Source organism: Oncorhynchus masou, chromosome 3 (genome assembly GCF_036934945.1).
Source record: "Oncorhynchus masou masou isolate Uvic2021 chromosome 3, UVic_Omas_1.1, whole genome shotgun sequence".
Lineage (NCBI taxonomy): Eukaryota > Metazoa > Chordata > Actinopteri > Salmoniformes > Salmonidae > Oncorhynchus > Oncorhynchus masou.
The window spans coordinates 47,729,346-47,756,984 of NC_088214.1; the positions used below are offsets into that span (position 1 = coordinate 47,729,346).

Here is a 27,639-nt window from a genome sequence, read left to right on the forward strand (position 1 = left end):
CTCTGGTAATCATAGCGAAACCATTTCTTTTTTAATTTTTCGTTCACCTTTTACACCTGTTGTTTTGGGTCATCCCTGGCTAGTGCGCCATAACCCTTCTATTAATTGGTCTAGTAATACTATCCTATCCTGGAATGTTTCTTGTCATGTGACCTGTTTAATGTCTGCTATCCCTCCTGTTTCCTCTGTCTCTTCTTCACAGGAGGAGCCTGGCGATTTGACAGGGGTGCCGGAGGAGTATCACGATCTGCGCACGGTGTTCAGTCGTTCCAAGGCCACTTCTCTCCCTCCACACCGGTCGTATGACTGTAGTATTGATCTCCTTCCGGGAACTACTCCCCCGGGGTAGATTATACTCTCTGTCGGCTCCCGAACGTAAGGCTCTCGAGGATTATTTGTCGGTTTCGCTCGACGCCGGTACCATAGTCTCCTCCTCCTCTCCCGCCGGAGCGGGTTTTTTTTTTTTGTTCAGAAGAAGGACGGGTCCCTGCGCCCATGCGTGGATTATCGAGGGCTGAATGACATAACAGTTAAGAATCGTTATCCGCTTCCTCTTATGTCTTCAGCCTTCGAGATCCTGCAGGGAGCCAGGTTTTTCACCAAATTGGACCTTCGTAACGCCTACCATCTCGTGCGCATCAGGGAGGGGGACGAGTGGAAGACGGCGTTTAACACTCCGTTAGGGCACTTTGAATACCGGGTTCTTCCTTTCGGCCTCGTTAACGCTCCAGCTGTCTTTCAGGCACTAGTTAACGACGTCCTGAGAGACATGCTGAACATTTTTGTTTTCGTTTACATGGACGATATCCTGATTTTTTCACCGTCTCTCTCGATTCATGTTCAGCACGTGCGACGCGTCCTCCAGCGCCTTTTGGAGAACTGTCTTTATGTGAAGGCTGAGAAGTGCACTTTTCATGCCGCCTCTGTCCCTTTTCTCGGTTCCGTTATTTCCGCTGAGGGCATTAAGATGGATCCCGCTAAGGTCCAGGCTGTCATTGATTGGCCCGTTCCTAAGTCACGCGTCGAGCTGCAGCGCTTTCTGGGCTTCGCTAATTTCTATCGTCGTTTCATCCGTAATTTCGGTCAGGTGGCAGCTCCCCTCACAGCCCTTACTTCTGTTAAGACGTGCTTTAAGTGGTCCGTTTCCGCCCAGGGAGCTTTTGATCTTCTTAAGAATCGTTTTACATCCGCACCTATTCTTGTTACACCTGACATCTCTAGTCAGTTTGTTGTTGAGGTTGACGCGTCAGAGGTGGGCATGGGAGCCATTCTTTCTCAGCGCTCTCTCTCTGACGGCAAGGTCCATCCTTGCGCGTTTTTCTCTCATCGCTTATCGCCGTCAGAACGTAACTATGATGTTGGTAATCGCGAACTGCTCGCCATCCGCTTAGCCCTAGGCGAATGGCGACAGTGGTTGGAGGGGCGACCGTTCCTTTTGTCGTTTGGACTGACCATAGGAACCTTGAGTACATCCGTTCAGCCAAACGACTTAATGCGCGTCAGGCTCGTTGGGCTCTGTTTTTCGCTCGTTTCGAGTTTGTTATTTCTTATCGTCCGGGCTCAAAAACACCAAGCCTGATGCTTTATCTCGTCTCTTCAGTTCTTCTGAGGTCTCCACCGACCCCGAGGGGATTCTCCCTGACGGGCGTGTTGTCGGGTTGACTGTCTGGGGAATTGAGAGGCAGGTAAAGCAAGCACTCGCTCACACTCCGTCGCCGCGAGCTTGTCCTAGGAACCTTCTGTTCGTTCCCGTTCCTACACGTCCGGCCGTTCTTCAGTGGGCCCACTCTGCCAAGTTAGCCGGCCACCCCGGCGTTCGGGTACGCTCGCTTCCATTCGCCAGCGTTTCTGGTGGCCCACTCGGGAACGTGACGCGCGTCGATTTGTCGCCGCTTGTTCGGTCTGCGCGCAGACTAAATCTGGGAACTCTCCTCCTGCCGGCCGTCTCAGACCGCTTCCCATTCCCTCTCGACCGTGGTCTCACATCGCTTTAGATTTTATCACCGGACTGCCTTCATCAGCGGGGAAGACAGTTATTCTTACGGTTGTCGATAGATTCTCTAAGGCGGCTCATTTCATTCCTCTCGCTAAGCTCCCTTCTGCTAAGGAGACGGCTCAGATCATTATCGAGAATGTTTTCCGAATTCATGGCCTTCCGTCTGACGTCGTTTCCGACAGAGGCCCGCAGTTCACGTCTCAATTTTGGAGGAGTTTTGCCGTTTGATTGGGGCTTCCGTCAGTCTCTCGTCCGGCTTTCATCCCCAGTCTAACGGTCAAGCCGAACGGGCCAATCAGACTGTTGGTCGCATTTTACGCAGTCTTTCTTTTCGTAACCCTGCGTCTTGGTCAGAACAGCTCCCTGGGCAGAGTACGCCCACAACTCGCTTCCCTCGTCTGCTACCGGTCTATCTCCTTTTCAGAGTAGCCTCGGGTACCAGCCTCCGCTGTTCTCATCTCAGCTTGCCGAGTCCTCGTCCCCTCCGCTCAGGCTTTTGTCCAGCGTTGCGAGCGCACCTGGAAGGGGGTCAGGTCGGCACTTTGCCGTAATAGGGCGCAGACTGTGAGGGCCGCTAATAGCGTAGGACCAAGAGTCCTAGATATTGTTGCGGTCAGAGAGTATGGCTCTCCACTCAGAACCTTCCCCTTAAGATAGCTTCTCGCAAGTTGGCCCCGCGGTTCATTGGTCCGTTCCGTATTTCTCAGGTCATTAATCCTGTCGCAGTGCGACTTCTTCTCCCGCGCTATCTTCGTCGCGTTCACCCGGTCTTCCATGTCTCCTGTGTTAAGCCCGTTCTTCGCGCCCCCGCTCGTCCCCCCCCCATCCTTGTCGAGGGCGCACCCATCTACAGGGTTCGTAAGATTTTGGACATGCGCCCTCGGGGCCGTGGTCATCAGTACCTAGTGGATTGGGAGGGTACGGTCCTGAGGAGAGGAGTTGGGTTCCCTCTCGGGACTTGCTGGACCGTTCGCTGATCGATGATTTCCTCCGTTGCCGCCAGGTTTCCTCCTCGAGTGCGCCAGGAGGCGCTCGGTGAGTGGGGGGGTACTGTCATGTCTTGTTATGTCTGTTCCTGTCCTTTCTCTTCACTCTGTCTCTCTCTGCTGGTCTTTTTAGGTTACCTTCTCTGTCTCTCATTCTTCAGCTGTTCTACATCTCCCCTAACTAGCTCATTCACTCTTTCCCACCTGTTCCCTCTTCCCCCTCTGATTAGGTCTCTATTTCTCTCTCTGTTCCTGCTACTTTCAGTGTCTGATTCTTGTTTGTGTTTTTGATGCCAGAAGCAAGCTGTCGTCCCGTTTGCTTCCACCTTGTCCTATCCTGTCGGAGTCTGCCTGGCAGGTGCATCCTGCATTATACTAACGTTCTTTTTGTTCCATTGACTACGTTGGAAGAGGATTTATGCCATTCCTGTTTTTCATTAAAGAACTCTGTTTTCTGTTAAAACCGCTTTTGGGTCTTCACTCAAGTACATAACAATTACTCTAAAATAATATAATTTTCCCATTTATTGGAGCAGACAATATAGCTCCGTTTTTGAATTATGTAATACAGTCATTTTTGCTCATCTTTATCAAAGGTGTCAATCATTTTGGGCCCCACTGTAGGTAAATAGGTTACTGTTCATGAAAGTACATGTGAGCATCATACACAATATGGCAAAGTGAGGGCTTTCGGTTTTAATAATTAATGACAAAGCAAAAAAAGGTTTTTAGACATTTTAGCAAACGTATTCAAAATTTTAAAAAATTATATCACATTTACATAAGTAAATGTCTTCTTGGGTATGTTGCTACAAGCTTGGCACACTTGTATTTGGGGCGTTACTCACATTCTTCTCTACAGATCTTCTCAAGCTCTGCCAGGTTGGATCGGGAGCATCGCTGCACTGCTACTTTCAGGTCTCTCCGGACATGTTCGATCGGGTTCAAGTCCGGGCTCTGGCTTGGCCACTCAAGGGTTGTCATTCCTGGGTTGTCTTGGCTGTGTGCTTAGGGTCGTTGTTCTGTTGGAAGGAGAACCTTCGCCCCAGTCTGAGGTCCTGAGAGCTCTGGAGCAGGTTTTCATCAAGGATCTCTCCGTACTCTGCTCCATTCATCTTTCCCTCGACACTGACTAGTCTCCCAGTCCCTGCCGCTGAAAAACATCACCACAGCATGATGCTGCCACCACCATGCTTCAATGTAGGGATGGTGCCAGGTTTCCAGACGTGACGCTTGGCAGTCAGGCCAAAGAGTTCAATCTTGGTTTCATCAGACCAGAGAATCTTGTTTCTCATGGTCTGAGAGCCTTTAGGTGCCTTTTGGCAAACTCCAAGTGTGCTTTCATGTGCCTTTTACTGAGGAGTGGCTTCCGTCTGGCCACTCTACCATAAATGCCTGATTGGTGGTGCAGCAGAGATGGTTGTCATTCTGGAAGATCATTCTGGAAGATTCTCCACAGAGGAACTCTGGAGCTCTGTCAGAGTGACCATTGGGTTCTTGGTCACCTCCCTGACCAAGGCCCTTCTTCCCCCAATTGCTCAGTTTGGCCAGGCGGCCAGCTCTAGGAAGAGTCTTGGTTGTTCCAAACTTCTTCCATTTAAGAAAGAGTGAGGGCACTGTGTTCTTGGGGACCTTCAATGCTGCAGACATTTATTGGTACCCTTCCCCAGTTCTGTGCCTCAACACAATCCTGTCTCGGAGCTCTACAGACAATTCCTTCAACCTCATGGTTTGTTTTTTGCTCTGACATGCAATGTCAACTGTGGGACCTTATATACACAGGTGTGTGCCTTTCCAAATCATGTCCAATGAATTGAATTTACAGCAGATGGACTCCAAGTTGTAGAAACATCTCAAGGATGATCAATTGAAAACAGGATGCACCTGAGGTCAATTTCAAGTATCATAGCAAAGGGTCTGAATACTTATGTAAATAAGGTATTTCTCTTTTAAATGTTAGAAATTTGCAAAACATTCTAAAAACGTGTTTTCACTTTGTCATTATGGGGTATTGTGTAGATTGATGAAGAAAAACATTACATGTAATCCATTTTAGAATAAGGCTGTAATGCAACAAAACTAGTCAACGGGTCTGAATACTTCCCAATGCCCTGTATATGTGTGTTATGACCTATGAGTGAATGCGTATCTTGCGTAAACATTTGCTCTGCAGAGGCTTACCTTGTACAGCTGCCAGGTATGTGTGTGTGTGTACGTACGTACGTGTACGTGTGTGTACGTGTGTGTGTATGTGTATGTACGTGTGTGTGCCTCACCTTTCACTGCCGCCAGATATGCCTTCATCTCCCTCTGCAGCCGGGAGCCCTCCGTCTGTAGAGAGAACAGCAGACAAATGCATGAGGGCTGAGTGTCACACACACACACACTTTACTGGAAGAACAGCTACCCACATGCATCACACAAGTTGTGTAACGAAACTAATGGTAACATAATGTAAAATGTCACACATCCTTCCAGAAGTAATAGGCTGTACCAAATGGCATCATAAATTTACTCCCAAGACTGATCTCAAACCAGTCGCAAAGATAAGCAATCTTTCAGTTTGATTTAGCGTCAGGGGCTGAGGCTAAAAATCGATTTGTCTCAGAAAACAATAAGCCATCATTCCATTTGTTTATTAATGTTTAGTTCTGTAAATGTATTTTAAAGGAGGTGCATAATGATTTTACCTAGCGGAACATTTTAGAAGAACTGAGTGCAAACATTCCATCATGGCCATGGTAGGTAAGTAATGCTGTAATTTCAGGACCATGGACAGGGGATGGCCAGTTGAGGGCTGCTCATGCCTACACACAAACATTCCATTATGGCCATGGTAGGTAAGTAATGCTGTAATTTCAGGACCATGGACAGGGGATGGCCAGTTGAGGGCTGCTCATGCCTACACACAAACATTCCATTATGGCCATGGTAGGTAAGTAATGCTGTAATTTCAGGACCATGGACAGGGGATGGCCAGTTGAGGGCTGCTCATGCCTACACACAAACATTCCATTATGGCCATGGTAGGTAAGTAATGCTGTAATTTCAGGACCATGGACAGGGGATGGCCAGTTGAGGGCTGCTCATGCCTACACACAAACATTCCATCATGGCCATGGTAGGTAAGTAATGCTGTAATTTCAGGACCATGGACAGGGGATGGCCAGTTGAGGGCTGCTCATGCCTAAACACAAACATTCCATCATGGCCATGGTAGGTAAGTAATGCTGTAATTTCAGGACCATGGACAGGGGATGGCCAGTTGAGGGCTGCTCATGCCTACACACAAACATTCCATTATGGCCATGGTAGGTAAGTAATGCTGTAATTTCAGGACCATGGACAGGGGATGGCCAGTTGAGGGCTGCTCATGCCTACACACAAACGTTTTGTCCATGGTCCTGAAATGACAGCACTGCTTGTACAATTGATGCAGTGCTATGGGAGTAAGGGGGTTCATGATATTTTATGAAGACAACAGTGTCCCATAGCTTTTTTTCTCATTCAGACTTTGCGTGGCATAGCATATCATCATGATTACATCAGTGGAGCTGGGACTTACCATTATGACTTCTAGGTTATAGCTTTTCCTAGCTTTGCATGGCATTTAGGTTTGGCTATTACAATCCTTTAAATATCTGCATACTGTCACTGTATCACACATGTTGTGTGCTCTACATAGCTCTGAGTTTTCCCTTTGAACCGTTCTCTGGTATCAGCCTCCCTTGTTGTAGCTCACCCTCGTATTACCATATGAAACATTCTGTATTGAATGTGTTTTCCCTTTGAACCGTTCTCTGGTATCAGCCTCCCTTGTTGTAGCTCACCCTCGTATTACCAGATGAAACATTCTGTATTGAATGTGTTTTCCCTAGCTTTGAACCGTTCACTGGTATCAGCCTCCCTTGTTGTAGCTCACCCTCGTATTACCATATGAAACATTCTGTATTGAATGTGTTTTCCCTAGCTTTGAACCGTTCTCTGGTATCAGCCTCCCTTGTTGTAGCTCACCCTCGTATTACCATATGAAACATTCTGTATTGAATGTGTTTTCCCTTTGAACCATTCTCTGGTATCAGCCTCCCTTGTTGTAGCTCACCCTCATATTACCATATGAAACATTCTGTATTGAATGTGTTTTCCCTAGCTTTGAACCGTTCTCTGGTATCAGCCTCCCTTGTTGTAGCTCACCCTCGTATTACCATATGAAACATTCTGTATTGAATGTGTTTTCCCTTTGAACCGTTCTCTGGTATCAGCCTCCCTTGTTGTAGCTCACCCTCGTATTTACCATATGAAACATTCTGTATTGAATGTGTTTTCCCTTTGAACCGTTCTCTGGTATCAGCCTCCCTTGTTGTAGCTCACCCTCGTATTACCATATGAAACATTCTGTATTGAATGTGTTTTCCCTTTGAACCATTCTCTGGTATCAGCCTCCCTTGTTGTAGCTCACCCTCGTATTACCATATGAAACATTCTGTATTGAATGTGTTTTCCCTAGCTTTGAACCGTTCTCTGGTATCAGCCTCCCTTGTTGTAGCTCACCCTCGTATTACCATATGAAACATTCTGTATTGAATTCACAGCTTTTCCAAGTGGTATTCTCCGTCTGACACATTTTTGGGGGTTTGGACCGCTGCCTTGTTAGCACGGCGTGGTCCGTGCGTGGTCTTTGCAAAACCTGGCTGGTGTAGCGTTAGCAACAGCAGATGTGGCGGTACCAGCCGCTGTATCCAGTTTGACACAGCGCTCACGTGTGAAGTTTCTCCTAGGTACAGATCTAGGATCAGCATCACCTCCCTCTAACCTTAACCATTAGTGGGGAAATGCAAAACTTCACCCTGTTCCTAGCAAAGTGGTGGTGGTGGAACCAGCTGCTGTAATGCCAGGGCTGATTCATGGTGCTTTTGCACAGCGGAGTGAATCAAACTCAGGCTACTGCGGGGGAGCTGGGAATTTAGCACCTAGTACCTCCCCTCTGGACTGCTGCCACTTAATTTGCATACACACACAGACACACTAGAGAGTGCATAAGTAGGTAATCGTGCTATGCACACCCCAACACAGACACAGACACACACACACACACACACACTCCCTCAAAAAAACATACACGTGTAACGGGGGTTAGTGTGCTGCTAACAGCTTAGCTTCCTCCACTGTCCGACTGACCCATACTGGGCTCGAACCAGTGATCCTCTGCTTCACAAAACAATGTGCAAACCCATTGAGCCATACAAAATGTACCTCTTGGATGACTCCATTGGCAAAATTTCAAGCTAGCTGTGGAGTGAGCTTACGGTACATTCTTAACTCCATTACACATGCATAATAAATAAGATGTGATATATGCATGTGTACACACACACACACACACACACACACAGTCTCTCTCTGAAAATCCCATCACAACAATCTATGGATATTTACCATTCGGGTCTAAACTGACACAAATAAACCACTAAATGTCACTTTTGGCTATGGCTGTATCCTACACGGCAGAGAGATACAGCTAAATTCTCCAGCTGCCATTTTGATCAACTGCTCAGGTCTACCAGTGTCATCAGTATTCGGAATTGCATCAGAATGCTAGAGTGCTACAATTTATCACAGTGGAGAGGAGGAACTGGGAGTGGACAGATGGATGGGACAGAGTTAAGGCAGGTACACCTCCAATAGACTCAAATGATGTCAATTAGCCTATCAGAAGCTTCTAAAGCCATGACATCGTTTTCTGGAATTTTCCAAGCTGTTTAAAGGCACAGTCAACTTAGTGTATGTAAACTTCTGACCCACTGGAATGATGATACAGTGAAATAATCTGTCTATAAACAATTGTTGGAAAAATGGCAAGTCCTAAACGACTTGCCAAAACTATAGTTTGTTAACAAGAAATTTGTGGAGTGGTTAAAAAACTAGTTTTAATGACTCCAACCTAAGTGTATGTAAACTTCCGACATCAGCTGTATATCAACGAATTGGCGAGGGCACTGGAACAGTCTGCACCCGGCCTCACCCTTCTAGAATCTGAAGTCAAACGTCTACTACTGTTTGGTGATGATCTGGTGTGTCTGTCCCCAACCAAGGAGGACCTACAGCAGCACCTAGATCTTCTGCACAGATTCTGTCAGACCTGGGCCCTGACAGTAAATCTCAGTATGACAAAAATAATGATGTTCCAAAAAAGATTCAGTTGCCAGGACCACGAGTACAAATTCCATCTAGACACCGTTGCCCTAGAGCACACAAAAAACTATACATACCTCGGCCAAAACATCAGCGCCACAGGTAACTTCCACAAAGCTGTGAACGATCTGAGCGACCAGGTAAGAAGGGCCTTCTATGCCATCAAAAGGAACATAGAATTCCACATACCACATCTGGCTAAAAATACTTGAAGCAGTTATAGAACCCATCCGCTCACCAACCAAGAATTCACAAAATGGGACAAACACCAAATTGAGACTCATGATTGCAGAATTCTGCAAAAATATCCTCTGTGTGCAACGTAAAACACCAAATAATGCATGCAGAGCAGAATTAGGCCAGTATCCGCTAATTATAAAAATCCAGAAAAGAGCCGTTAAATTCTACAACCACCTAAAAGGAAGCGATTCCCAAACCTTCCATAAGAAAGCCATCACCTACAAAGAAATAAACCTGGAAAAGAGTCCCCTAAGCAAGCTGGTCCTGGGGCTCTATTCACAAACAGACCAGCAATATAATTAGACCCAACCATATCATGAGAAAACAAAAAGATAATTACTTGACACATTGGAAAGAATTTACAAAAAAGCAGAGCAAACTAGAATGCTATTTGGCCCTAAACAGAGAGTACACAGTGGCAGAATACCTGACCATCGTGACTGACCCAAAATGAAGGAAATCTTTGAATATGTACAGACTCAGTAAGCATAGCTATTGATAAAGGCTGCCACACACTGCCACAAAATGAGGTCTGGTGATTTCACCACCAGAAATTCATGCCATGTCTTGAACACGTGTGTGTGTGTGTGTGTGTGTGTGTGTGTGTGTGTGTGTGTGTGTGTGTGTGTGTGTGTGTGTGTGTGTGTGTGTGTGTGTGTGTGTGTGTGTGTAATGAGCTGGCAGGAGTGTGTGCATGTGGGAGCAAGCCTTTCACACTACTCATGTCACACAATAGGATTGCAGCAGTAATCTAGACCATATTAATTGATTTTAATTGACTAAATACTTCTTCTGTTTTATCTGCTTGCAGGTTTCACTGTGTACAGTCTTTGCCATGTCCGTTGTACATTGTGATGTTTCTCTGTTTTCTTGGGCATAAAGTGATTTGAACGGTTATATGCTATAGAAATAAAGTTATAATTATTATTGTGTTATAATAATATATCAATACCTTAATGATAGTAATGGTAATGGTAAAACCTAATCCAAAGCAACAGAGTTAAAATGTACTCCGTTGCTATTCAAATCAAATCACATTTTAATGGTCAAGTACACCTATTTTGCAGATGTTATCACAGGTACAAAGAAATGCGTATGTTTCTATCTCCAACAGTGTAGTAATACCTAACAGTACAAAACAATACACACAAATTCCCCCAAAATTAAAATAAATATCAGAACGAGCAATGTCAGAGTCTGGAATACATATGACCAATGTTGGAATCAAATTCACAACCCTGATGTTGCAAGTATTGGACCATGCTCCAACTAACTGAGCCATAATTTGATTAACAATGTTGCATTAGTAAGTAAGCCCTGTCCAAGCCAAATGGCCCATAGGGCAGGAGTTTATCTTCTGTTTCTGCAGCGTGAGGCAGCTATGTCCTGGACAGGAGGACACTAGTCTGTCGCAAAGCCTTAACCCAAATCTATATGTCCTTAAAGGACATATAGTGCATTCAGAAAGTATTCATACCCCTTGACTTATTCCACATTCAAAATAGATTAAATGTATAATCAAAAAGAAAGGAGGACCACTCTTCATATAATTAGTTAAAATGCCTTTATTAGTATGGCACGTTCAATAGAAACAACGTTTGTTTTTAAACCGACTCGTTTCGTCTGCAGGGCCTTCGTCAGGGAGTACAAAAAAAGGAGTACAATGTCCTCTTTTTAACAGCTTTTCCAATTACCCCTAATTGGAAGAAGGAGTGGTTACAAAATTGATTGGACACATCTAGTAAACAATACTATACACATTAAAAAGTGAAATACTGTAGGTATGTTATCAAAAAATTTAACTCCAAGCTAGAAGTATCAGAACACTTAGAAAGGTAGTTCTAACCTTAAATATGACTGGGAGAAGTGTCAAGAATAAGAAATATATTCCATAGTACACTAGAACACAGCAAAACATGAACAACAACAGTCTAGGCAATGAAGATACCCCATGGCAAGGCACTACATGTCCCTACACCATGGCAACCCTGCCTCCCTACAAGCTATGGGTAATGATCATATTCTGGCCTCTATTAGAAAAGGGGACCGTCTTAAACAGTTAAAACAAAGGGAACGTTTTTGGATTTACAAACTACAGGCCACTAAATACCCTGGTTTAAATGAAGATATGGATTTACAAACTACAGGTCACTAAGTACCCTGGTTTAAGTGAAGATATGGATTTACAAACTACAGGTCACTAAGTACCCTGGTTTAAATTAAGATATGGATTTACAAACACCAGGCCACTAAATACCCTGGTTTAAATGAAGATATGGATTTACAAACTACAGGCCACTAAGTACCCTGGTTTAAATGAATATATGGATTTACAAATTACAGGCCACTAAATACCCTGGTTTAAATGGAGATAAAGATTTACAAACTACAGGCCACTAAATACCCTGATTTAAATGAAGATATGGATTTACAAATTACAGGCCACTAAATACCCTGGTTTAAATGAAGATATGGATTTACAAACTACAGGCCACTAAATACCCTGGTTTAAACGAAGATATGGATTTACAAACTACAGGCCACTAAGTACCCTGGTTTAAATGAAGATATGGATTTACAAACTACAGGCCACTAAATACCCTGGTTTAAATGAAGATATGGATTTACAAACTACAGGCCACTAAGTACCCTGGTTTAAATGAAGGTATGGATTTACAAACTACAGGTCACTAAGTACCCTGGTTTAAATGAAGATATGGATTTACAAACTACAGGCCACTAAGTACCCTGGTTTAAATGAAGATATGGATTTACAAATTACAGGCCACTAAATACCCTGGTTTAAATGAAGATATGGATTTACAAACTACAGGCCACTAAGTACCCTGGTTTAAATGAATATATGGATTTACAAATTACAGGCCACTAAGTACCCTGGTTTAATTGAAGATATGGATTTCTCACCCTTCCTGTAGGGTCGTGATGGGTCCATTTGCTGTCATCTAGTGGACATTTTGCTCAATTGCCCTCAGCTATTTTTAGACTGTTGTTGTTCATGTTTTGCTTTGTTCTAGTGTAGTATTGCTTACTAGGTGTGTCCAATCAATTTTGTAACCACTCCCTCTTCCAATTAGGGCTAATTGGAAAAGCTGTTCAAAAGAGGACATTTTATTCCTTTTTTTTTGTACTCCCTGACGAAGGCCATGCAGGTGAAACGCGTCAGTTAAAAAAAAACTGTTTCTATTGAACGTGCCATACTAATAAAACCATTTTAATTGATTATATGAAGAGTGCCTTGGTCCTCCTTTCTTTTTGATGACCAATTTACCCCTTTTACCAAAGAGCACCTTCTATCTACCAAAATGTACTATTGGGTACCTTAGTAGTGCTTCCCTTCCTTTTCTACTAGATAAAAAAAATGTTTTCTAACCCCACTACATACAATACCCCATAATGACAAAGTGAAAACATGTCTTTAGAAATGTTTGCTAATTTATTGAAAATTAAATACAGAAATCTAATTTACATGAGTATTCACACACCTGAGTCAATACTATGTAGAAGTAGCTTTGGCAGCGAATACAGCTGTGAGTCTTTTTGGGTAAGTCTCTAGCAGCTTTCCAACATGGATTGTACAATATTTGCCAATTATTCTTTTAAAAAAATGTCAAGCTCTGTCAAGTTGATTGTTGATCATTGCTAGACAGTCATTTTCAAGTCTTACCATAGATTTTCAAGCCAATTTAAGTCAAAACTGTAACTAGGCCACTCAGGAACATTCAATGTGGTCTATGGAAGCAACGTCAGTGTAGATTTGGCCTTGTGTTTAGGTTATTGGCCTCCTGAAAGGGGAATTTGTCTCCCAGTGTCTGTTGGAAAGCAAACAGGTTTTCAACTAGGATTTTGCCTGTGCTCACAGCACTGTATTCCGTTTCTTTTTATCCTAAAAAAAACTCCCTCGTCCTTGCCGATGACAAGCATAGTCATAACATACTCATGTAGCTCAGTTGGTAGAGCACGGCGCTTGCAACGCCAGTGTTGTGATTTCGATTCCCATGGGGGACCCCTTTGAAAAAAAAGTAAGAAAATGTATGCACTCACTACTGTACTTAGCGTCTGCTGAATTACGTAAATGTAAAAACATGATACCATATGTGAATTTATGAAGAGTGGTACTCAGTGATGTGTCGTGTTGGATTTGCCTCAAACGTAACACGTTGTATTCAGGACAAAAAGTGTTTTTTTGCAGTACTTTAGTGCCTTGTTGCAAACAGGATAGGAGCTTTATACTGGCTCTCTTTCTTTCACTCTGTAATTTAGGTGAGTAATGTGGAGTAACGACAACGTTGTTGATCCATCCTCAGTTTTCTCCTATCACTGCCATTGAACTCCAACGGTTTTAAACTCACCATTGGCCTAATGTCGCGACTGGGTGTATTGATACACCATCCAAAGTGTAATTAATACATGTACCATGCTAAAAGGGATATTCATTGCCAGATTTTTTTTGTTTAACCAATAGGTGGCCTTCTTTGAAAGGCATTGAATCTGTGTTTGAAATTCACTGCTCAACTGAGGGACCTTTCATGTAATTGTATGTGTGTGGTAGAGAGATGAGGTAGTCATTCTCAAATCATGTTAAACACTATTATAGCACACAGAGTGAGTTCATGCAACTTATTATGTGACTTGCTGAGAAAGGTTTTACTCCTGAACTTAGGCTTGTCATATGAAATGGGTTGAATACTCACTGACTCAAGACATTTTCATTTGTATTTAATTTGTAAAAAAATATATATATATAATTCCGCTTTGACATTATGGGGTATTGTGTGTAGGCCAGTGACAACAAATCTACATTTAATCCATTTTAAATTCAGGCGGTAACACATTTGGAAAAGGTCAAGGGGTGTGACTTCAAAACATCTTAACTACTTGTGACTGTAGGATAATTTACAAATCACATTTTGGCACTCTGCCACTGTGTCCATTCCAAGATGTGCTGTTCATTAACAACAACAAAAATCTCTCAAATTTTGTGAACAAATTTGTTTACATCCCATTTCTCTTTTGCCAGGATAATCCAACCACCTGACATGTGGCATATCAAGAAGCTGATTAAACAGCATGATCATTACACAGGTGCACCTTGTGCTGGGGACAATAAAACAATGCCACACATGTCTCAAGTTGAGGGTTGAGGGAGTGTGCAACTGGCGTGCTGACTGCAAGAATGTCTACCAGAGCTGTTGCCAGATAATTGAATGTTAATTTCTCTACCAAACGTTGTTTTAGAAACTTTTGCAGTATGCTCAACCAGCCTCACAACCGCAGACCGTGTAACAATGCCAGCCCAGGACCTCTACATCTGGCTTCTTCACCTGTGACACGGACAGATGATGAAACTGTGAGTTTGCATAACTGAACAATGTCTGCCTGCACCAACTGTCAGAAACCGTCTCAGGGAAGCTCGTGTGTGTGCTCGTCGTCTTCACCAGGGTCTTGACCTGACTGCTGTTCGGCATAACTGACTACAGGAGGGCAAATGCTCACCTTTGATGGCCACTGGCACACTGGGGAAGTGTGATTTTCATGATTTAATCCTGGTTTCAACTGTACCAGGCAGATGGCCTACAGTAAGTTATTTTTATTTTTTATTTATTTTTAATTCACCTTTATTTAACCAGGTAGGCCAGTTGAGAACACGTTCTCATTTACAACTGCGACCTGGCCAAGATAAAGCGAAGCAGTGCGACAAAAACAACAACACAGAGTTACACATGGGGTAAACAAACTTACAGTCAATAACACAATAGAAAAATCTATGTACAGTGTGCGCAAATGTAGCAAGATTAGGGAGGTAAGGGAATAAATATTCCGTAGTGGTGAAACAATTACGATTTAGCATTAACACTGGAGTGATCGATGTGCAGATGATGATGTGCAAGTAGAGATACTGGGGTGCAAAGAGCAACAATAAATAACAATATGGGGGTAGTTGGGAGGGCTATTTACAGATGGGCTGTGTACAGGTACAGTGATCGGTAAGCGACTCTGACAGCTGATGCTTAAAGATATATCTCCTTCTCTAAATCTCCAGCTTCAGTGATTTTTGCAATTTGTTCCAGTCATTGGCTGCAGCGAACTGGAAGGAAAGGCAGCTAAAAGAGGTGTTGGCTTTGGGGATGACCAGTGAAATATAACTGCTGGAGCGTGTGCTACGGGTGGATGTTACTATGGTGATCAGTGAGCTGAGATAAGGTGGGGCTTTACCTAGCAAAGAGTTATAGATGACTTGGAACCAGTGGGTTTGGCAACGAGTATGTAGCGAGGGCCAGCCAACGAGAGCATACAGGTCGCAGTGGTGGGTAGTATATGGGGCTTTGGTGACAAAGCGGATGGCACTGTGATAGACTACATCCAATTTGTTGAGTAGAGTGTTGGAGGCTATTTTGTAAATGACATCGCCGAAGTCAAGGATCAGTAGGATAGTCAGTTTTACGAGGGTATGTTCGGCAGCATGAGTGAAGGAGGCTTTGTTGTGAAATAGTAAGCCGATTCTAGATTTAATTTTGGATTGGAGATGCTTAATGTGAGTCTGGAAGGAGAGTTTACAGTCTAACCAGACACCTAGGTATTTGTAGTTGTCCTCATATTCTAAGTCAGAACCGTCCAGAGTAGTGATGCTAGTCGGGCGGTTGGGTGCGGGCAGCAATCGGTTCAAGAGCATGCATTTAGTTTTACTAGCATTTAAGAGCAGTTGGAGGCCACGGATGGAGATTTGTATGGCATTGAAGCTCGTTTGGAGGTTTGTTAACACAGTGTCCAAAGGGCCAGATGTATACAGAATGGTGTCGTCTGCGTAGAGGTGGATCAGAGACTCACCAGCAGCAAGAGCGACATCATTGATGTATACAGAGAAAAGAGTTGGCCTGAGAATTGAACCCTGTGGCACCTCCATAGAGATTGCCAGAGGTCCGGACAACAGGCTCTCTGATTTGACACACTGAACTCTATGTGAGAAGTAGTTGGTGAACCAGGCAAGGCAGTCATTTGAGAAACCAAGGCTATTGAGTCTGCCAATAAGAATGAGGTGATTGACAGGTCGATGAAGATGGCTGCACAGTACTGTCTCTTATCGATGGTGGTTATGATATCGTTTAGGACCTGGAACATGGCTGAGGTGCACCCATGACCAGCTCAGAAACCAGATTTGTAGGGATCAAGATTTTAGTGCTCTTTCAGAACATGTGGGTGAAGGAGAAGCGGGGGGGTCGTGGGCAAGTTTACGCGGGGGGTGCAGATCTGTTGGTCGGGGTAGGGGTAGCCAGATGGAAAGCATGGCCAGCGGTAGAAAAATGCCTATTGAAATTATCGATCATCATAGATTTATTGGTGGTGACAGTGTTTCCTAGCCTCAGTGCATTGAGCAGCTGGGAGGAGGTGTTCTTATTCTCCACGGACTTTACAGTGTAGTGTCCCAAAACGTTTTGAAATGAGTGCTACAGGATTCAAATGTCTGTTTGAAAAAGCTAGCCTTTACTTTCCTAACTGACTGAGTATATTGGTTCCTGGCTTCCCTGAAGAGTTGCATATAGCGGGGGCTATTCGATGCTAATGCAGTACGCCACAGGATGTTTTTGTGCTGGTCAAAGGCAGTCAAGTCTGGGGTGAACCAAGGGCTATATCTGTTCTTAGTTATACATTTTTTGAATGGGGCATGGTGATTTAAGATGGAGAGGAAAGCAATTTTAAAGAGCAACCAGGCATCCTCTACTGACGGGATGAGGTCAATATCCTTCCAGGATACCCGGGCCAGGTCGATTATAAAGGCCTGCTCTCTGAAGTGTTTTAGGGAGCGTTTGATAGTGATGAGGGGTGGCCGTTTGACCGCGGACCCATTACGGACGCAGGCAATGAGGCAGTGATTGCTGAGATCCTGGTTGAAGACAGAAAAGGTGTATTTAGATCATTTTTACTGGAGAAGCCAACAAGTGCTCAGCATGTGTGGGAATTCCTTCAAGACTGTTGGAAAAGCATTCCTCCTGAAGCTGGTTGAGAGAATGCCAAGAGTGTGCAAAGCTGTCATCAAGTCAAAGGGTGGCTACATGGAAGAATCTCAAATATAAAATATATTTTGATTTGTTTAACACTTTTTTGGTTACTACATGATTCCATGTGTGTTATTTCATAGTGTTGATGTCTTCACTATTATTCTACAATGTAGAAAATAGTAAAAATAAAATAAAGAAAAACCCTTGAATGAGTAGGTGTGTCCAAACTTTTGACTGGTACTGTACCTTCAAATAAAAAGTGAAATTCTGTACTGTTGCCTCATATAAAACATTTGATCTCAAATCAGTGATCCTGTAGCCAAATTATGTTTATGAGAAATTATCTAGTTTGATGGGATGGGCAGTTTGTTATATTTAAAGTTACAAGAGAGAAAAGAGAAACACATTTGATATAAAGTAATTAGAACATCAATCAAAAGGGCATTTTTTATGTAGTAGGGCAAAAGTGCTTCAGCACCCTTAGGGCTCCATCTGCTGTCCAAATACATGTATGAAACAAGAGTGTCTGGAGAAGGAATCCGTTCACCAGGCATCATAATATTGTTTTTAATTTGTATGCAATCAGAGAAACATCAGGTCCCATTTTGAGAGTCTGGGAGAACTGGACCGGGGATCAAACTCCCAATCTCAGGGTGGACACTCTAAACAAAAGGCCACTGAGATGGTAAAGACATTGGCCTTCCTCACCTCCTGTCGCTTGAAGTTCTGGACGGCTTGATCAAAATGGTCATCTTTCGTCTCATCCGCCTTTCCCAGTTTCTGCAGTACCTGGAACCAAGATAACACAAGATGTCGGTGAAATAAGCATCAATTATTAATTAAAGGTCCAATGCAGTCGTTTCTACCTCAATATCAAATCATTTATGAGTAACAATTAAGTACCTTACTGTGATTACTTTCAAAAACAAAATGGTCAAAAATTAACAAAAATAGCTTCTTAGCGAAGAGCTATTTCTCAAGCTAGAATTTTGATAAGACTGTCTGGGAGTGGACTTAGCGAATGACTTATTTGGACAAGCCACATGTAACCCGAAAACTAGCTGTTATTGGCAGAGAGGTTTGTAACTCTGTTATTGGTCTACTAACTTATACCGCCTGGTGATGTCACTAAACTACATCCCACCAAAACAGGCTGAAATGTCAGGCAGTCGTTTCAAACAGCTCTTACACTAAAAGGACATTATCATTATTTTCACAATTTCAAAATAATATTCCTACCTCAGTGTGGAAATATATGCCAAACATAGGAAAATCCTGTTTCTGACTCTGCACTGGGATTTTAAATGTTCGGATTGGAGGAGAAGCTGATCCTTGATCTGCATTAGGGGAAACTCCACCCCGGAGTTTAGTACACACTCATCTATTTATAATCAAATTTCATTTAAGTTGCATTTAAAATCGCAGCAACAACAACAACAACAATAGCACAACAATAAAATAAAGGTAATAAAAAAACAATAGAAGGCAGCAAATTACAGACTAGATTGAATGGCCTAGGCCATTTGACCATAATTGATTTAATTAATCTGAAGGGAAGCACTTCATTTTGAGAGAATATACCGTTATATTCTACATTTTGCAGTTGTTGTTTTGTTTCCCTATTGTATGGATATCACAGGTATTGTTCTGCTGAAATTGATTGTATATATTTAATGGTATATTTAATCTTAAGGGAAAACCATTTCAGAGGGGATACTTTTATAAGTCTTTTCTATCCTTTTCTATATTTATAATGCGTTATTCATAATTTGGGGTATTGTAGTTAATATTGGGATATTGATATTGATTGTCTCGAGTGAATTAATTAAGATGAAGGGAAGGGGTTAATCTGGAGAGGATACATGATATATTCCATCCTCGATATTGTCACGTTGGCATAAATGATTTGGGACGAGACCAGTAAGCATCTGCGCAAATGGCACAAAAGCCAAAACACACAGCACACGTACTCACACGCACCAACTGGACATAGTAAAAATAAAGGACACCCCAATGGAAACCACACAGCACACGTACTCACACGCACCAACTGGACATAGTAAAAATAAAGGACACCCCAATGGAAACCACACAGCACACGTACTCACACGCACCAACGGACATAGTAACAATAAAGGACAGCCCAATGGAAACCACACAGCACACGTACTCACACGCACCAACTGGACATAGTAACAATAAACGAACGTTGTATGTCAGTAATTCATTATGGTAAGTATACTTGAAACTTGTATCTCATTAGTAAGTGGTGACAGAAGTATTGATTGATGAAATTGTGTGGAAAATGGGGTGGTGAAATGTACTTCTGTCACGGGCAAAGAAATAAAAAATAGCTGATGATGTTAATTAATAATAATTTCAATCCGAATGTGCAAACTGTCTGTCACGTCCGTTGTTGCAGCGTGGTGCAGCGTGGTAAGCGTACATCTTTCTTTATTTTGATGAACACCAACAAAACAACCAAGGATAACGCAGAGTGCCTGGAGGGCCTGGATACAGCCCTTAGCCGTGGTATATTGGCCATATACCACAAACCCCAGGTGCATTATTGCTATTATAACCTGTTTACCAACGTAATTCGAACAGTAAAAATAAATGTTTTGTCATACCTGTTGTATATGGTCTGATATACCACGGCTGTCAGCCAATCAGCATTCAGGGCTGATGAGAGGGACTATATGACACACTGAGGAGTCCACAACAGGGGGGTAGGGGAAACACGAATGGTAGGGAACGCCCTCCTGGGGAGTGACTGTCAGAGACAAACACCCTCCTCCTCTCCCCCGCCTCTCCCTGTGTATCATGTTCCCCTCTCCCAAACAGCCAGGGAGATGACACAGATAGTCATGTGACATAAGCAGACACCACTGCTGTATTTGGTTACTGGCCCAATGATCTTAACCTCTAGGCTACCTGCTGTCCTAATACAGACTGCCAACCATACCGCACCAGTCAAGTGTGGACACACCTACTCATTCCAGGGTTTTTAATGTATTTTTATTGTTTTCTACATTGTAGGATAATAGTGACGACATCAAAACTATGAATTAACATATGGAATTCTCTAGTAACCAAAAAAAGTGTTAAATCAAAATATATTTTATATTTGAGATTCTTCAAAGTAGCCACCCTTTGCCTTGCACACTCTTGGCTTGGCATTCTCTCAACCAGCTTCATGAGCTGTCAAAGGCAAAGGGTGGCTACTTTGAGGAATCTAACATATTAAATATATTTTGATTTGTTTAACGCTTTTTTGGTTACTAGATGATTCCATATGTGTTATTTCATAGTGTTGATGTCTTCACTATTATTCTACAATGTAGAAAATAGTAAATATAAAGAAAAACCCTTGAATGAGTAGGTGTGTCTTTACTTTTGACTGGCACTGTAGTTCCTCTCTGTTGTATATGTGTGAGTCATACAGTTCGCTTTGTTCTTCTCTCTCTCATCCCCACTATTCCAGCAGTGCTTAATTGAGCCAGATCCTGCCGGAACAAGACTTCTCAGATTTGACTTTGTTTGTTCCGACACCTATTGGCCCAGATCCGGTACCCCTCGTGGCATGATTTATTCATTATTTCACTGTTCGCACTGTACACATTCTAATGAAAGCCATCAGCATTAAATCAAGTTGCCTGCTCATTATTTTTCCCGCCCCCCCCAGAAAGACCATCATGTAAAAGCGTGGTGATCCTTCTGTGTAATAATAACATAATAACACAACACAAAAGTCTATTTACAGTGTGTGCAAATGAGGTAAGATCAGAGAGGTAAGGTAACAAATAGGCCATAGTGGCGAAATAATTACAATTCAGCAATTAAACACGGAAGTGATAGATGTGCAAGTAGAGATACTGGGGTGCAAAGGAGCACAAAAAAATAGCAATATGGGGATGAGGTAGTTGGGTGGGCAATGATCTGTGAGCTGCTCTGACAGCTGGTGCTTAAAGTTGGTGAGGGAGATATGGGTCTCCAGCTTCAGTGACTTTTGCAGTTCGTTCCAGTCATTGGCAGCAGAGAACTGGAAGGAAAGACGACCAAAGGGGGAATTGGCTTTGGGGGTGACCAGTGAAATATACCAGCTGGAGAACGTGCTACGGGTGGGTGCTGCTATGGTGACCAGTGAGCTGAGTTATGGTGGGGCTTTACCAAGCAAAGACTTATAGATGACCTGGAGCCAGTGGGTTTTGGCAACGAATATGAAGCGAGGCCAAGCAAACGAGAGCATACAGGTCACAGTGGAGGGTAGTATATGTGGCTTTGGTGACAAAATAGATGGCACTGTGATATTGGTATTTTACCAAATAGGGCTATCTTCTGTACACCACCCCTACCCTATCACAACACAACCGATTGACTCAAACCTAGGATGGTAAGAAATAGATTATATGGACCTTAGAGTCCTTTAGGTATTGTCTAACCAGGTTTTTCAAATATTGCACCCTTTCTCCCCCTGTTACTGTGTATAAAGCACTCAGTAGTCAGTACTGCTTACTTGACAAGCATGTAATATACCATATGTCTATCTATTGTTGGGGCTGTAACCCTGTCCAACAATAATCCAATTGAATCATAAGCAACATTCCATATAGGACCCTCATATAGGACCACATGGCCAAGATGCTCCATCTCAAAAGGTTATAGCAAGCCGAAGATACAAATATAGAATGTGACTCTAGTTAAATCATCCTTGGTTCTTAATCAGGCGTAGCTACTAGTTTCAGAATGGTCACCTTATCTGATATTATTTTTCATTCGTACAAGGTGTACAGTTTGAGCAAGGTTTTTTGGTTTGTCAACCTCTAACCTTAAACTCACATTTTGCTCCAACTGTAGTTAACCACAACCCACCAGCCTTCCTCGAAGGCTGAAAAAGAGACATGAGAAGCTGAAGAAAATATTGAAAACTTTGCATGGATATTATGGAAAATACACTTGCATTTTCTTACTTGCGTGCCAATGGTATACAGTCAAAAGGAGACTGTAAATATAGGGCAACTGCGAGGGTTCTTTGTTGGTTCATTAAGCAAATGCTAATATGAATGATGCGTCAGACAGACATCCCTTAGGTACCCTCTTTTGAACAGCTCGTCAGCTGTTTCACGGGGCAGTCACTCCACTGAAACACTCTACTGCACCAATAGAATCACATTCTCAACAATAGAACATGCAAATAATAACCAAGTAAAGCATCGACATACTGTGGACATATTCGACTACGGTCCTGGAGTGCAGAAACACATCTGGTTTCATTCTTTGCTTCTAAACATGGACACTTGGGCTGTGTTAATTAAGATATGGCGTAGTAGATAAACGTTTTGCAACGGTACCTCCTTTTTTCACTTCACCTCAAAAAGCTTTCTGCCAATGACAATCACAACCTCCAGTCCCCGGGATTAGGCTAATGCTCTGAGTCACTGCCTTTACTCGATAGTCATGACCTGTTCTGTGATAACTCTTTATGAATTCTCCCTTGGCTGTAAAAATCTGAAATATGTACACTATCCTTCAGAGTTGTTCGCTCGAGTCACATGACTTGGACTCGAGTAACAAGAGTAGGCTACTTGACTTGGAGCCTCAAGACTCTGGACTCAACTTTGACTTGAGAGTGATGACTTGACAGGTTTTAGAATGTCGAAATTATATGGATAGATTTTGTAATGTTTTGTCACTCATTTTCTGGCACAGAGTCTACATGGATTACTTTTCACGCAGCAAGAGACAGTAGCTGCAGCATAGCCCTTGCAACAACAAAAAACCTGCAACAGATTGGCTAGTGAAACTCAGTCTGCCCTCTGATTGGACCAGCAAACTGTCAATCAACACAGGTCGGGTGAGCTAGCGAACAGATTGCTGATCGGCAGTAGAGCTATAGGATTGGGTGCAGCACAAAATGTCGAATTGTAGGGAGAGAGGATTGCCATAATGGATAAATACGTAACTCCAAAAATAGTTCAGTGATCAAGAATACTAACTGTTTACTTTGCTAGCTCACCAGCAATGGGGCATCAATTACTAGCATAGGCCTACTGGTCTTTTGGTATTCATAATAGCTTGAAATTGATCATTTACTTATGAAGCTTGCATTTTGAATTTGTTGTTAAAATTCATTATTACTGTGGCTAAGACTCACCATAGGCACAGCTTTCCACTTGCGCTCTCCAAACTCCAACCAGTGGAGTGCTTTTTTTCTCTTGTTGAAATGTTTGCTGTTGCTTTCACACATTTAAATGTATATGTGGTAAACCTATATTCCATGTAATACTACGATAATTGCTAGTGTTTCATCATTCCACCCCATACCATTTATTGCAACACATAGACATTTCTGTTTTCTGTGCAGAAGGCCTACGACACCTTTTCATTTAGCCAACCATGTGTTACCCTGCTCTGAGTGGGTGCAATGTTCATTTGTGCTCCGTCTCTGTCATTTTTGTCGTGTGTCGTAGGAGCATGGGCACCTCAGTGTGCATAGGAATAGGCTACGTGGCTTGGAGTCAGAACATTGAGTAAGAGAAAATTATTGTTCCATGTTAGCATGGCGTTGAAATATCATTAACAATCATTAAGTTTGATTAAGACAAATGTTCAAACGGGCGTGGAAATGTCCATTTACATTGTAGAACCCGTTTTATTGGTTGTAATTGTATGGTCCTGGGGGCCAAGTGCCTATTGTATGTACCTATTGGAGCTCCTGTTAGACAGATTTGATTTGGTTTCTCAAGGGAAGACTGTGCGATCTGTCCCGCTACCTGTCTCTTTTCAAATAGGACAGGTTAAAGGCTGATGCAGAGGCTAGTTCTTCTGGGCTATTCCCTGTGTATATTTGGTAAATCTACTTGTATATTTTGTATTATAATGGTGCTTTCACCATTGGATCACCAAGATCTGTAAATAAATGTACACTCTGAGCATGTCAACCTGCCTTGCCTTCTGCTGATTTCCTGCCCTTACAGACTGCTAAAAGGTCCCTATTTTAAAATGAGCCTACATAGGCTAATCAAAATGTGTTGTAGACAAAACAAGATTTTTTTTTTATATGCCTTGAAGAAGAAAAAAACGTGGCTTTCTTTTAGACAACTTGTGACTTAAAACATGCTTGTGACTTGGTCCCACCTCTGCTCAGTAAAATCACAAAAACAAAGTAAGGGTCAAATCCAACAAAGATCTTCAGGAAAGAATCAAACAGAAAAGCTGATGAGCATTCTTTTAAAGGCTATAATCATTGAATATGCCACCACTATATGGTCAGGATAGGTTAGTTGCATTCATTATCTAGTCAATTTTACCAACAGGCTTACATTGCAGATTAACTAGCAATTGGTGATTAATTGGTGATTATTTCAAGCAAGCCTTGACAATGCTCATTTCAATTGACCAACGGAGGCTGGTGATTATTTTAACACCCCAGGTTATTTCATCCAGCTAAGGTGTCAGTCGGCAACACAAGCACCCAAACCCCATTACTATGTGGTCTACCTGTATTCGTCCCTGAGCTCTGTTTACACCCTGGGCACAAAACCTAGAGGGGAAACGCAATCCAGCAGAGACAGCTAGCCTATCAAATATTAACATCTCGGCTAAGCCAGGAGTCTCAGTCTCACAGCACAGCAAAGTCACCGAAAGCCAGACATTACAAGAATGCTATTCGCAGCAATGCTAGCTCAATGGAATGCTATCCTCAACACACACGAGCCATGCTAGCCATTAGCGACCTGCTCTGCTAGCTATATCATAAACTCAGCAACAACAAAAAAGAAACGTCCCTTTTTCAGGACCCTGTCTTTCAAAGATAATTCGTAAAAATCAAAATACCTTCACAGATCTTCATTGTAAATGGTTTAAACACTGATTCCCATGCTTGTTCAATGAACCATAAACAATTAATGAACATGCACCTGTGGAATGGTCGTTACGACACTAACAGCTTACAGACGGCAGGCAATTAAGCTCACAGTTGTGAAAACGTAGGACACTAAAAAGGCCTTTCTACTGACTCTGAAAAAGACCAAAAGAAAGATGCCCAGGGTCCCTGCTCATCTGAGGGAACGTGCCTTAGGTACGCTGCAAGGAGGCATGAGGACTGCAGATGTGGCCAGGGCAATAAATTGCAATGTCTGTACCGTGAGACGCCTAAGACAGCGCTACAGGGAGACAGGACGGACAGCTGAATGTCCTCGCAGTGGCAGACCACGTGTAACAACACCTGCACAGGATCGGTACATCCGAACATCACACATGCACGACAGGTACAGGATGGCAACAGCAACTGTCTGAGAATCTCTCCATCTGTGCTCAGACTGTCCGCAATAGGCTGAGAGAGGCTGGACTAAGGGCTTGTAGGCATGTTGTAAGGCCGGTCCTCACCAGACATCACCGGCAACAACGTCGCCTATGGGCACAAACCCACCGTCGCTGGACCAGACAGGACTGACAAAAAGTGCTCTTCACTGACGAGTTGTGGTTTTGTCTCACCAGGGGTGATGGTCGGATTCGCGTTTATTGTCAGATGGAATGAGCGTTACACTGAGGCCTGTACTCTGGAGCAGGATCGATTTGGAAGTGGAGGGTCCGTCATGGTCTGGGGGCGGTGAGTCACAGCATCATCGGACTGAGCTTGTTGTCATTGCAGGCAATCAACGCTGTGTGTGACAGGGAAGACATCCTCCTCCCTCATGTGGTACCCTTCCTGCAGGCTCATCCTGACATGACCCTCCAGCATGACAATGCCACCAGCCATACTGCTCATTCTGTGCGTGATTTCCTAGAAGACAGGAATGTCAGTGTTCTGCCATGGTCAGCGAAGAGCCCAGATCTCAATCCCATTGAGCACGTCTGGGACCTGTTGGATCGGAGGGTGAGGGCTAGGGCCATTCCCCCCCAGAAATGTCTGGGAACTTGCAGGTGCCTTGGTGGAAGAGTGGGGTAACATCTCACAGCAAGAACTGGAAAATCTGGTGCAGTCCATAAGGAGATGCACTACAGTACTTAATGCAGCTGGTGGCCACACCAGATACTGACTGTTACTGTTGATTTTGACCCCCCTTTGTTCAGGGACACATTATTCCATTTCTGTTAGTCACATGTCTGTAGAACTTGTTCAGTTTATGTCTCAGTTGTTGAATCTTATGTTCATATACATATTTACACATGTTAAGTTTGCTGAAAATAAATTCAGTTGACAGTGAGAGGACGTTTCTTTTTTGGCTGAGTTTACATGTTAAACTTTTGAGTTCATAGTTTTGACAATGGATACCCCATTATTGTGAAAGAGACAAAAAGTGGAGTACGTTCCTTAGCCAAGATACCGGAGCATATCCCTTTGCTAAAACATTACTATGGATGGAGCTCTGGTGCAGGATTTCAACACTCCGACTAGTACACCTCATCACCATAGTGGTCTTAACAGGTCAGCCACTGCCAAAATGTTTATGTCTCTTCACGGCAAATCACTGTTGAAGTGGGTGGAGATGAGGTGGCGATATACGCTTACTGTTGTGTATTTTATCTGCAAGGTTATATTGTTACCAGTCACACATGAATCACAATCAAACCTGACCAACCCAACTGTTCCACAGTAGAGATTAGATTATAAAGAACAACACTGAATACAGGACCAGCACAACACTAACAGAGATGATTGTGTCAACAGGAGGAACAGTGAATATACACTGACAATACACAGGAGTCCTTCTAAAATAACAACACTGAATACAGGACCAGCACAACACTAACAGAGTTGATTGTGTCAGCAGGAGGAACAGTGAATACACTGACAATACACAGGAGTCCTTCTAAAAGAACAACACTGAATACAGGACCAGCACAACACTAACAGAGTTGATTGTGTCAGCAGGAGGAACAGTGAATACACTGACAATACACAGGAGTCCTTCTAAAAGAACAACACTGAATACAGGACCAGCACAACACTAACAGAGTTGATTGTGTCAACAGGAGGAACAGTGAATACACTGACAATACACAGGAGTCCTTCTAAAAGAACAACACTGAATACAGGACCAGCACAACACTAACAGAGTTGATTGTGTCAACAGGAGGAACAGTGAATACACTGACAATACACAGGAGTCCTTCTAAAATAACATTTTTTTTGCCAGATTGGAAACCAAGCAGAGACTTTAATATTGTAAACTTAGATTCATGCTTTTGACAAGGTTTTAATGTC

The 27,639-nt window shown here is 43.0% G+C and overlaps 1 protein-coding gene across 6 annotated transcripts in view; it reads right to left on the reverse strand.

Annotated features, from left to right (window-relative positions):
- amph (amphiphysin) overlaps positions 1 to 27,639 on the reverse strand; it is a 122,666-nt gene that overhangs the window by 75,315 nt on the left and 19,712 nt on the right. For all 6 annotated transcript variants that reach the window (XM_064942891.1, XM_064942883.1, XM_064942862.1 and 3 more), the window contains exons 2-3: positions 18,138 to 18,218; positions 5,259 to 5,313 (exon numbers count right to left, since the gene is read on the reverse strand). In XM_064942891.1, the coding sequence (XP_064798963.1) occupies positions 5,259 to 5,313; positions 18,138 to 18,218 (136 nt within the window). The remainder of the gene's footprint in view (positions 1 to 5,258; positions 5,314 to 18,137; positions 18,219 to 27,639) is intronic.